The sequence below is a fragment of the Podarcis bocagei genome (genome assembly GCF_964188305.1).
Source record: "Podarcis bocagei genome assembly, chromosome: 1".
In the NCBI taxonomy this organism is placed as follows: Eukaryota; Metazoa; Chordata; class Lepidosauria; order Squamata; family Lacertidae; genus Podarcis; species Podarcis bocagei.
The window spans coordinates 10,127,979-10,140,412 of record NC_138125.1 but is presented as its reverse complement, the minus strand read 5'-3'; the positions used below and the strand labels follow the sequence as shown (position 1 = coordinate 10,140,412).

Sequence of the window (12,434 nt, the reverse complement as noted above, 5' to 3'; positions counted from 1 at the left end):
AGGAAATGTCCTGCAGGAAAGTGAGTGTGTTCTGTAGAATGCTTCCCAGAATCCTCTGCCATTCGCAAGGTTCTCTGGGAAGTTGACCCAGAGAATCTTGGGAGATGCATTTTTCTCGGGTTACCGTTTCGTTACCCCTTTGACGTTTTCATCATGAGAGGGTGCGCCTATCAACCAAGATTCAAAATGCAGAATCCTTTCAAGTCATGGGAAAACAGTGTGCGCGCACCAGCACATCAGTGCATTTTTTACTGCTTTTGCCATTTCCTCCGTAGCCACAGAAAACTTGCTGGACTTCTCAGAACAAACCATCTCTTGTGTTTGACTGCTTTGTTTTTCTTTTTGGACAGAGCTGGATAATACCTTCGCATTCAGAGGCCTCGGAGCTGTACTCTTCGTGGTTCGACAGCAAGCGGTTGAATTTGGGCCTGCGCTCGGAACCGGCTTGCGTCCCTTTCTCGGAAACTCCCGAACGGAAGCTCTGCGAGCGCGAAACGGAGATCTCAAACTGTTTGATCACCTCGTCGTCGCTGTCCGAGGAGGTGGTCAGCTCTTCGTCCTCCCCGAAGCTATTCACTGGGAGAAAAGAGCACACACACAAAAACATACAAAGAGGAATTTTGACAGATCGTGGAGAAGGATGCAGAGAAAATGACAGTTTCCAGATAAGAGAGTGGCTTTCAGAAAATGAGAAACAAGTCACTTAGAGCATCAGTCACTGAGTGTCTAAAAAAATGTAGTATAGACACTGACAATTGGGAAACACTGGCCTGTGAGCGCTCCAGTTGGAGAACAGCCTTTACCAAAGGTGTCATGGGCTTTGAAGACACTCGAACTCAGAACGCAAGGGAGAAACTTGCTAAGAGGAAGGCACGCTTGGCAAAGCCACACTGTGATCAACTCCCACCCAGAAACCAATGTCCCCACTGTGGAAGGACATGTGGATCCAGAATTGGCCTCCACAGTCACTTACGGACTCACTATTAAAACCGTGTTTATGAAAGACAATCTTACTCAGCTACAAGTGATCGCCGAAGAAGAAGAAGATAAGTTGAGACCTGCTGCATGAGTCCAGCATCCCGTTCTCACAGGGGCCAACTAGATGCCTGTGGGAAACCAGCAAGCAGGATTCAAGCATAACAGCCCTCTCTTTCAGGGACTGGTATTCAGTAGCCTTGCTGCCTTGAACTGCAGAGGCAGCCATCATGGCTAGCAGCCATCAATAGCCTCTCCTCTAAGTGACTTCCCTTGACTTTCTATGTCCCTTCCTCTTGGCGGAATCAACAAGAAATATTTCACTCCTGCTTCCCCATTATACCCCAATCAATTTTTCCTTTCCTTTCCAATGAACAGGATGGGTGTCAGTGGAGAGAAGTTGTAATGGGGGTTAGCATTCACTTGCTTCCATTTAAAATAAGAGCTGTTTGACAGTGGAATTTGCTGCCAAGGAGTGTGGTGGAGTCTCCTTCTTTGGAGGTCTTTAAGCAGAGGCTTGACAACCATATGTCAGGAGTGCTCTGATGGTGTTTCCTGCTTGGCAGGGGGTTGGACTCGGTGGCCCTTGTGGTCTCTCCCAACTCTATGATTCTATGATTCTATGAAAATAATCGTCAAAGTGGTGATTATATACCGGGTAAAGGTAAAGGGACCCCTGACCATTAGGTCCAGTCATGGCCGACTCTGGGGTTGCAGCGCTCATCTCGCTTTATTGGCCGAGGGAGCCGGCGTACAGCTTCTGGGTCATGTGGCCAGCATGACTAAGCCGCTTCTGGCAAACCAGAGCAGTGCACGGAAACGCCGTTTACCTTCCTGCCGGAGCGGTACCTATTTATCTACTTGCACTTTGACATGCTTTCGAACTGCTAGGTTGGCAGGAGCAGGGACCGAGCAACGGGAGCGCAACCCATCACGGGGATTCGAACCACCGACCTTCTGATCGGCAAGTCCTAGGCAGTGTGGTTTAACCCACAGTGCCACCCGCATCCCATATACCGGGTATAGGGTGGTATATAAATTCAATGAAGCAGAAGCAGAAGCAGAAGAAGAGTGGTACCTCGGTTTTCCAACATCTTGGAAGTCAAACGTTTTGGTTTTTTAATGCTTTTCAGAAGCTGAACGTGCCACGCAGCTTCCGTATTGAGTTTTCCAGAAGTAAATGCTTCGGTTTTCGAACGTTTCGGAAGTTGAACTTTGGGAATGGATTACGTTCAAAAACCGAGGTAGCACTGTATTTTCAGGCTTATTGATGCACATAAAAATATGACACATTTCTGCCAGCGAGCATCAAATCCAGAGAGCCTCTACTGCTGAGCAAGCTCCAAACCTCTTTTATTCTGTCAAGCACCAAGGAACATGCAGAGGATCTAGGAAGGTGCCTTCTATTAAGTCAGACCATTGGGTGAATCTACTTCAGTACTGTCTGCACTGACTGGCAGCAGCTCTCCAGGGTTTCAGCCACGGAGTCTCTCCCAGCCCTGCCTCAAGATGCCTTTAGGCCACAGCTTGGGTCCCCAGCTCCCAATAGCTAGCAGGACCAGTGGTCAGGGATGATGGGAGCTGGAGTCCAGCAACAGCTGGGAACACTAGTTTGAGAAACACTGTGGGATTGAAACCTGGGGCTTTCTGAATGCAAAGCAGATGCTCTTCCACCAAGGAGGAAAACAAAGCAAAAGAGTTTGCAGCAATGCCCTCATCTGGGCAAAAAGATCAGATTTGCAGTTGAAATGATACAGCCATGCAGACCAGCAAATCAAGCCATGTTTCAGTCTTGCCCCTCCCACCCCCAACGTTTTATGCTAGCTATCTGCAGCTATTTGCTGCACAGTTCAGGCAATTTTCCAATTCGTCACCTTAATATTCCGTTCATTAAAGTGCAAAAAAGTGCTCTAAGGACTCTTGAGAGTCCAATGGACTGCAAGAAGATCAAACCTGTCCATTCTTAAGGAAATCAGCCCTGAGTGGTCACTGGAAGGACAGATCATGAAGCTGAGGCTCCAATACTTTGGCCACCTCATGAGAAGAGAAGACTCCCTGGAAAAGAACCTGATGTTGGGAAAGATGGAGGGCACAAGGAGAAGGGGACGGCAGAGGACGAGATGGTTGGATAGTGTTCTCGAAGCTACCAACATGAGTTTGACCAAACTGCGGGAGGCCGTGGAAGACAGGAGTGCCTGGCGTGCTCTGGTCCATTGGGTCACGAAGAGTCGGACACGGCTAAATGACTAAACAACAACAACAAGGATCAGAAGCAGGAGGTTCCTTGATAAGATCTGGGAAGATCCACTAACCAGCACTGAATAACATCTGGCATTTATTAAAAACATACAAACTCCATCCCACCCCAAGCCAAGCTCTAAACTGGAAAGGCATAGATACACTCGAGCTAAACACAGCGAGAGTGTATCCAATTACTTTGATGGGGATTGTAATCCAAATATTTGAAGCACCCCAGGTTGGGTAAGGCTGACTTAGACCACGCTGCTCGATTCTGCCTGCTCCTTCCTGACCTTGCTGTCCCCTGGGTGACTTCGGGTGTCCTTTATAGCAGACCTCCCCATCTGGCATAATCCAAATGTTTTGGACACCATCTCCCATCAACCCCAGTGTCGGGGACTGGCTGGCTGATGAGGAGTGCTGCCAGCCAGGGAACCCCCTAGGGAAGCCTTAGAGGAGGAAGACTCAGAGCCCGGGAAGTGGTGGTGGGACACTGAGGGCAGGTCAGAGGGAGAAGGGGAGGAATGGTTGGGTGCTGAAGAGGCAACAGGCTTTAGCGAGCAAGAGGAGCCAGGTGCAGAAAGCAGTTCGGACTCAGCAGATGAAGCAGAGGAGGAGGAGGAAGACAGACGCTGCAGAAACATGGCAGGAGCTTGCTGCTCCTACTGTACTAAGCTCCTCTCCGCCCTTGTCTCCAAGGACACGGAAAGCTATGTGCCTAGAAGAACAAAGAGCGCCGATTCGCCTCACCCAACATAGTTTGAGGCTGCTTGGAAGGAGTCTTAGAGGGAAGTAGAAGGCGAAGACATTCAGCCCTGGCAACTGTTTCATAGGGGCCAGTCCTGCTTCTAGGCACTGCTGCCTTGCAAACTTTTCCCTAGAATAAAGAGGACTCTGAACCAGCCCTGACACCCAGCTAGCATGACCAACGATCAGGGATTGTGGGAACTGTAGACCATGGACCTCAGGGTGGCACCAGGTTGGCAGAGGCTGGTATATACTAGTATACCAATGTTTTTGTGCTGGATGGTGTAAGTAAGAGAAACAGACCCTCAAGTGCAGAAACGACTCTGTTCCCCGTCACAGGCGTTGGTCGTGCCGAAAAACTGCTGCAACCAGCCTCGGCTGGTGCCAGAACTGTGTTCCTTTATTCCCAAGGGTAAGCAACACAAAATAGTAACACACCCGACAGCTGGTGTGTTCATATGCTCTCCCTTTCTAGCACGCACACACACACACACACACACACACACACCAGCTGTCCCTCGCACCCACCGCTCGACAAGTTCCCAAAGGAAAGCGTCCTCCTGTTCTGTTTTCCCCTGGCGCAGATGGCTGGGAAATTTGAGATGCGGCACAGCGCCTCTTTTTTTAATTCCAATTAGCAGGGGTGATGGCATCGGAACATCTGTTCTTTTATAACCAAGGATCTGCGCTGGGCTCAATCTCCGGCAAGGTTGTTTTCCCCAAGGCCCGAGCTCACCCTCGAAGTACCTTGGAGGCGCCGTTTAAGGACGACACGGGGAGGACAGAGTTTTCAAGCTCAGGCGCAAGTTAGGGAGAGCCAACGGCAACGTAAAACAAAGGGCACCGTACTGATCCCATCGGCAGGGAAATACACATGGATTTGGGAGAGTCCGGGCTGCAAGCAGCATCAACGGCATACCCTCCAGCATTCCACGGGGTCATAGAATTGTAGAGTTGGAAGGGACACCAAGGGTCATCTAGCCCAACCCCCTGCAATGCAGGAATCTCAGCTAAAGCATCCAAGACAGGTGGTCATCCAACCTCTGCTTAAACACCTCCAAGGAAGGAGATGCACATCTTTCGGAGCCGTACTTCCACGCAAGTCAGCTTGTGCGGCACCAGAAGTCAGGATGGATGTCCTGGGAAAACTGGGGTGGTTGTGGGGAGGGTATGCAATGGGGGGCTCTTTCAGTCTCACTTTCCTACACATCCAGTTAATGTATTTATATATTTTTTAATGACGGCTTGAGGCTATCCATAGCAGGGAGGCAATAGCGTTTTGGCAGTTCACATTTCTCAGAGGTAAACACATTTTACAGAAGGTGGTCGTCAAGACCATATAACACCAGTCCTACATTGGCTCCCAGTGGGTTTCTCAGCACAATTCAAACTGTTGGTGCTGACCTTTAAAGCCCTAAACAGCCTCGGCCCAGTACACCTGAAGGAGCGTCTCCACGCCCATCGTTCAGCCCTGATACTGAAGTCCAGCTCTGAGGGCCTTCTGGCGGTTTTCTCACTGCAAGAAGTGAGGTTACAGGGAAACAGGGAAAGGGCCTTCTTGGTGGTGGCACCTGCCCTGTGGAACGCCCTCCCACCAGATATCAAGGAAATAAACAACTGTCTGACTTTTAGAAGGTTTTTAATATTCTGTTGGGAGCCACCCAGAGTGGCTGGGGAAACCCAACCAGATGGGCGGGGTATAAATAATAAATTACTATTATTATTAGTGGTAGAAGTAGTAGTAACAGCACTTCGTCACACAGATAAACTACAGAATTCGCTCTGCAAGAGGCAGCGATGGCTCCCAACTTGAATGGTTTGAAAAGAGGATTAGGCAAGTTATTGGGGGATTAAGCTACCAGTGGCAACCAGCCACGATCGCTACGCTCTCCCTCCATTGTCAACGGCAAGCTCTAGAAACCAGTTTCTGGGAAATACAAGCAGGGAAAGCACTGTTGAAAGAAAGTGCATCGCCTAAGTGCATCACCTGGTTGCCAGTTGAGTTGGGAATTCAAGTTTGGGCTCCACTGAGCCATGTTGGCTATCAAAGGAAAATCCCTCCATTTCCCAGGCCTTGTTTTGTCGTGATGTGAATGTTTTTAAAGACAACGAAGTTCAGGGAAAGGGTGTCAGATGCTAACCCAGGAACAGCCCACGAAATCTTGAGGAATTCCAACTCCCATCAGCCCCAGCCATCATGACCAATGGTATTGGGGTGATGGAAATTGGGGTTGAAGAACATCTGGCTGGTGGCACATTGGTCACCCTGGATTAATCTAAAGCCGTGTTTCCCAAACTTGCGTCTCCAGGTGTTTTCGGACTACAATTCTCATCACCCCTGCTAGGGATGATGGGAGTTGTAGTCCAAAAGCAGCTTTTCCCCAATTTTGAAAAAAAACACTGATCTAGCAGAACACAAAATACCTGATTCAACAAGGTTCTTTTCTGAAAGTCTCTTTCTACACACAGAGAGACACATGTTCTTCCATAAAGGTAAAGGTAAAGGGACCCCTGACCATTAGGTCCAGTCGTGACCGACTCTGGGGTTGTGGCGCTCATCTCGCTTTATTGGCCAAGGGAGCCAGCGTCCAGCTTCCGGGTCATGTGGCCAGCATGACTAAGCCGCTTCTGGCGAACCAGAGCACCGCACGGAAACGCCGTTCACCTTCCCGACAGAGCGGTACCTATTTATCTACTTGCACTTTGACGTGCTTTTGAACTGCTAGGTGGGCAGGAGCAGGGACCAAACAACGAGAGCTCACCCCGTCGTGGGGATTCGAACCGCTGACCTTCTGATCGGCAAGTCCTAGGCTCTGTGGCTTAACCCACCCGCATCCCTACATTCTTCCATAGCTATGAAGAAAAACAGCACTTGCAAACCCTCCTGAGAAGCAGAGGGAGATGAAATACTTTTGTGCTGGATCCCTCTCCCTTCCTCCCACACAGCAGATACATCACGGTAGCCTGGAAACCTACAGCGCTTTTGACCGCTTGCACATTGCTCGGGTTCCAGAACGAAGATTCACAAGCAAGTGGCTTCAGGGGCGGAAGGAACGGTCTTAGCCGTGACATAGCCTTGCAGAGCCAGTTTGCAATGCAAGGCGATTAAGGCTCCTCTACAAGGCTTTGCAACTTCTGAAAAACGAAGGGTTCAGCCACCCCTTTGTTTGTCCCATACCTAGAATGCGTGGGTGCGAGGGGTTCTGCCTTTGCCTTGCCACTTTTCTCCAGAAAACCTGCTCTTTGGCGCTACACAGGGACAAGGATCATTCTGGTGAAAACCAGAAACTCCAACATTTCTCCAACGAAAATAGGGATGTCCTTGTCAATAATAATACAGTTGCACCTTGGTTGATGAATGCATTGCGGCTCGAAAGTTTTGGCTCCCGAATGCCGCAAACCTGGAAGTGATTCTTCTGGTTTTTGAACGTTCTTTTGGAAACCAAACATCCAGCGGGGCTTCCGATTGGCTGCAGGAGCTTCCTCCAGCCAATCGGAAGCCACACCTTGGTTTCTGAACATTTTAGAAGTCAAACGGACTTCCAGAATGGATTCCGTTCGACTTCTGAGGTACCACTGTAGTAATAACTTTATTATTTATACTCTGCCAGTCTGACTGGGATGCCCCAGCAGCATCCAACACACACACTAAACAGGACTGCCTTCAGATGTCTTCTAAAGGTTGCGTAGTTACTTATCTCCTTAGCTCGTGGGTCGCATAACTCCATACCTTCCAAAATTTCTCCAATGAAAATAGGGGTGTCCTGGGGAAAAGCGGGACGTTCCGAGATCAAATCAGAAACTTTCCCTGGAAAATAGGGACACTGGCAAGTCCTGCGACTGTTGTAAAGTCCGGGCCTACCTTACATGGCTGTTGTAAAGATTACCTCCTAACATATATGTGTTGCACACTCTATGCTGAACACGAAGAAAGGGATCCATCTGCCATTCATTTCCAGGTTCTTTGGAAATACTTGGCAAGCTTCTCTGGAGAAGTTGTGCTTCAGCCACCTTACTGGCGGCTGCATTCACTGAGCAAAGCCCATCTGCCTGGCACCCATCCTGCTGCTCTGCAATATGCTCATCTCGTGTTTCGCTTTATTCTGTATAAACTACCCAGGTGAGACAGTCAAGTGGTCCAACCTAGCCTTCTGCTTGGTGAAAGTTGGTTCTTCTGCCAATTCTCAGCTATTGTCACATTTGTGATCTCACTATCCCCAAAAAGGCTACTCAGACGCTGGATTAATTAAGGTTATGACTCAAATCAGAGAGAAGTGTCAGAATGAGACATTTCATTGCGTACAATATTCGCGCTGCAGATTTCTGTTTGGTAAACAATGTATCTCATGGAAATCGGCACATGTTGGCAGCCAAACAGAGAGCGGAATGGGACAGAGTTTTACAAATATAGACTGTCCAGAACCTCAGATGTATGTGAGACATTGGCTCACGCCGTATAAATGTGTGCTGACAAACTCAGACCCAAAATGAAGCATTAACTGCCAAAGAAAACTACTGGATTACAATTCGAGAGGCATCTCTTGTGGACTGAATAAGAACTAAGGTGTTTTGTTGTTTTTATCAGCACACTTTGTGTCTCCATTGGCTTACCAATGGCTAGGTGTCTGTGTTATCGACACCTGTAGCAGACCAACACAGCTACCTCTCTGGAAACTGTAACATGAGAGGCTGCCTAATACGGAGGCAGCTCACTGCTCCATCTAGCTTACCACCCGCCCTGCCATGCTGGAGATGGACAGGAAATGCATCTACAGCAAGGATCAGAGGAGGAATGGCTGCTGGGAGGAGCACAGAGAGATGAAACGCTGTGGTGCATCTGCAGCAGTATAACTGGGCATCCCTTTTATCATAGAATCATAGAATCATAGAATCATAGAATCATAGAGTTGGAAGAGACCACAAGGGCCATTGAGTCCAACCCCCTGCCAAGCAGGAAACACCATCAGAGCACTCCTGACATATGGTTGTCAAGCCTCTGCTTAAAGACCTCCAAAGTAGGAGACTCCACCACACTCCTTGGCAGCAAATTCCACTGTCAAACAGCTCTTACTGTCAGGAAGTTCTTCCTAATGTTTAGGTGGAATCTTCTTTCTTGTAGTTTGGATCCATTGCTCCGTGTCCGCTTCTCTGGAGCAGCAGAAAACAACCTTTCTCCCTCCTCTATGTGACATCCTTTTATATATTTGAACATGGCTATCATATCACCCCTTAACCTCCTCTTCTCCAGGCTAAACATGGAGAAACCATGTTCAGCAGCAAATATATTTCAGTTGTTTGGTGCATTTATGGTCAGGGTAGCCAGCAAGGTTCCCCCCAGATAATGTGGACTACAACTTCCATTCCTGACCATGGCCAATGATAAGGGATAATAAGAACACAGAAAAAGAGCTTGCAGGATCAGGCCAGTGGCCCAACTTCTCCCTATCTCCTGCCTTCATGGGGCGAGGCAACCAGAACTGTACAGTGGTACCTCGGGTTACAGATGCTTCAGGTTACAGACGCTTGAGGTTACAAACTCTACTAACCCAGAAATAGTACCTCGGGTTAAGAACTTTGCTTCAGGATGAGGCGGCGGCACAGCAGCAGCGGGAGGCCCCATTAGCTAAAGTGGTACCTCAGGTTAAGCACAGTTTCAGCTTAAGAACGGACCTCCAGAACAAATTAAGTTCTTAACCCACGGTGCCACCGTACACGGTATTCCAAGCATGGTGGCATCTTTTAACCAAGATGCAGTAAAAAAACCAACGTTTTTCAGCAGAACCGAAATAAAGTCATTGGCTAGCGCCGATTTCAGTCTTGACAGTTGCAAAGGAAGACTTCACTTTCTGCCGTTTTAACTCTGCCAGCCTCTCTCTCTCTCTCTCTCTCTCTCTCTCTCATATGTATTGAGGCCCTTTATGTTCCAAACAACAAGAACACAGTGTCAGGCTGAGAGGCCGGAAGCCTTCCGTTTTCATAAACACGAGAGTTAAAAGTACAGAACGCTGGGGGTGGAAGCGTCGATGCTAATCTAAACCATTCAAGGTGAACTGCGTCTCGTTCGCCTCTCCTGTATTCCAACGATTATCTCTTCGCTTGCAAATGCCAAATGTTGTCAGCTGTCAACAGAACACTTCTCTTTGTTCGCAGTGTGCAAGTAAACATTTACCTCGCAGCATGCAGGAAGAAAGATCTGCCAGAAAGGACATACTCTCTGGGCAGAACGGCACAACTCAGAGGTGCCTTAATAACTCTCTTCCTCACAACACCCAGCTCATCCTTCTCCACCCTGCTGCCCTCAAAATGGTTTGGGAAAAGACCACAAGGATGGCCGTGATAGAACTTATCCAACAACTATCAAGTCATAGAATCATAGCGCTGGAAGGGGCCAATCTCAACTAGATCATACATGACAGGTGGCCATCCAACCTCTGCTTAAAACCCTCCAAGGAAGGAGATCCCACCACCTTCTAAGGGAGAACGTTCCACTGTTGAGCAGCTCTTACTGTCAGAAAGTTATCCCTGATGTTTAGTCAGAATCTCCTTTCATATCTCCTTTCATTATCTTCTTTATCAGGCTGAACATCCCCAACTCCTTCAACTGTTCCTCATAAGGAACGCTTGGTTTCCAGACCCTTGATCACCTTGGTTGCCCACCTCTGCACACCTTCCAGCTTGTCCATATCCTTCTAAAATTGTGGCACCCACAACTGGACACAGGACTCCAGGTGTGGTCTGAACAAGGCAGAATATAGAGTGGCACTATAAAAAGCAGAGACATAACCTTGCCAACAAAGGTCCATATACCGGTAGTTAAAGCTATGGTTTTCCCAGTAGTGATGTACGGAAGTGAGACCTGGATCATAAAGAAGGCTGATCGCCGAAGAATTGATGCTTTTGAATTATGGTGTTGGAGGAGACTCTTGAGAGTCCCATGGACTGCAAGAAGATCCAACCTCTCCATTCTGAAGGAAATCAGCCCTGAGTGGTCACTGGAAGGACAGATCCTGAAGCTGAGGCTCCAGTACTTTGGCCACCTCATGAGAAGAGAAGACTCCCTGGAAAAGACCCTGATGTCGGGAAAGATGGAGGGCACAAGGAGAAGGGGACGACAGAGGACGAGATGGTTGGACAGTGTTCTCCAAGCTACCAGCATGAGTTTGACCAAACTGCGGGAGGCAGTGAAAGACAGGAGTGCCTGGCGTCCTCTGGTCCATGGGGTCATGAAGAGTCGGACACGACTAAATGACTAAACAACAACAACGACATCCCTTGATCTGGGCACTAGACTTCTGTAGATGCAGCCTAGAATAGCATTAGCTTTCTTTGCTGCTGCATCACACAGAAGCCCATCAGATGCCTGCTAGCAGGACCTGAGTGCAGCAGCACTTTCTCCCCATTTCTGATTCCCAGCAAACAGTATTCAGAGGCAAACGGCCCCCAAATAGTGGAGGCAGAGAATAGCCATTGTAGCTAGCAGCCATTGAGAGCTTCACCTTCCATGAATTTGTCTAATCCTCTTATAAAGGCATCCAAGCTGCTGGTCATCGCCATATATTGTGGGAGCGAATTCCAGAGCCTAACTAAGCGCGAGGGTGAAAAAGTCCTGTCTTCTGCCTGTCCTGAATCTTCCAACATTCAGCTTGATTGAATGATATCAGGTTCTAGGATGGGGAGGGGGTTGTTTCTCTCAATCCACTTTCCCTGTACCATGTGCAATTTTATACGCCTCATTTTGATTTCACAGGGCAAAGGCAAAAGCGCTTCCAAACAAGCCCTGAAGCTCTTGTGTCCAGGTGTTGCTATTCCTGCATCTCAGGGGTTGGACTAGATGTCCCTTGGAGGACCCTTCCGAATCTACAATTCTATGATACAAATATTACACCAGTCTTCACTCCATGACCCCATGATTAGATCTACAGAATATATTTAAAGCACACCCAACACACAATTTAAAGCACATCCCCGAGAGAATCCTGGGAATTATAGCTCTGTGAAGGGGAAAACTACAGTTCCCGGTATTCTTTGGGTTGCACTTTAAATGCATGTCTTCAACTGCTACGATCCCCAGCCCCGCCACCCCTAGAATCTTCTTCTTAAGACACTACTTTTCCTGTTGCTTTTACACAGGGGGAGGGAAAACCCCCACCAAGGTAACATATGCACACACAGTAGAGTCTATGTTGGGGTAAGAACATAAGGGTTTTTTGCTCTTCCATCATCAGCAACTGCTAAATGAAGAGTGTCTATTTTCTTCCGGTACTTTACTATTAGCAAAAGGGTCCTTCTGTCATCCGCCCGAAGCGCTTCTATGGCAACAAAAAGCATTCAAGTGTCGCTCTTGTTTTGTGCCAATTTATCCTTAAAAGCTTCTATTATATTTTGGGGAGCGGGGAGGAAGATGGTGCATTAAGAATACGTACAGCCAAGAAAGCAACATTTAAAGATTTTTTTTAAAAAAAAATGCGGCGGCA

The 12,434-nt window shown here is 48.2% G+C and overlaps 1 protein-coding gene across 5 annotated transcripts in view; it reads right to left on the bottom strand.

The window, feature by feature from the left end:
• The window catches only part of SYT16 (synaptotagmin 16), a 111,823-nt gene that overhangs the window by 29,536 nt on the left and 69,853 nt on the right, over positions 1-12,434 (bottom strand). The window contains exon 4 of one of the 5 annotated variants that reach the window (XM_081192637.1): positions 364-576. The exons of the other annotated variants lie outside the window; for them this stretch is intronic. Coding sequence (XP_081048763.1) covers positions 364-576 — 213 coding nt within the window. The remainder of the gene's footprint in view (positions 1-363; positions 577-12,434) is intronic. 5 annotated transcript variants of the gene reach the window in all.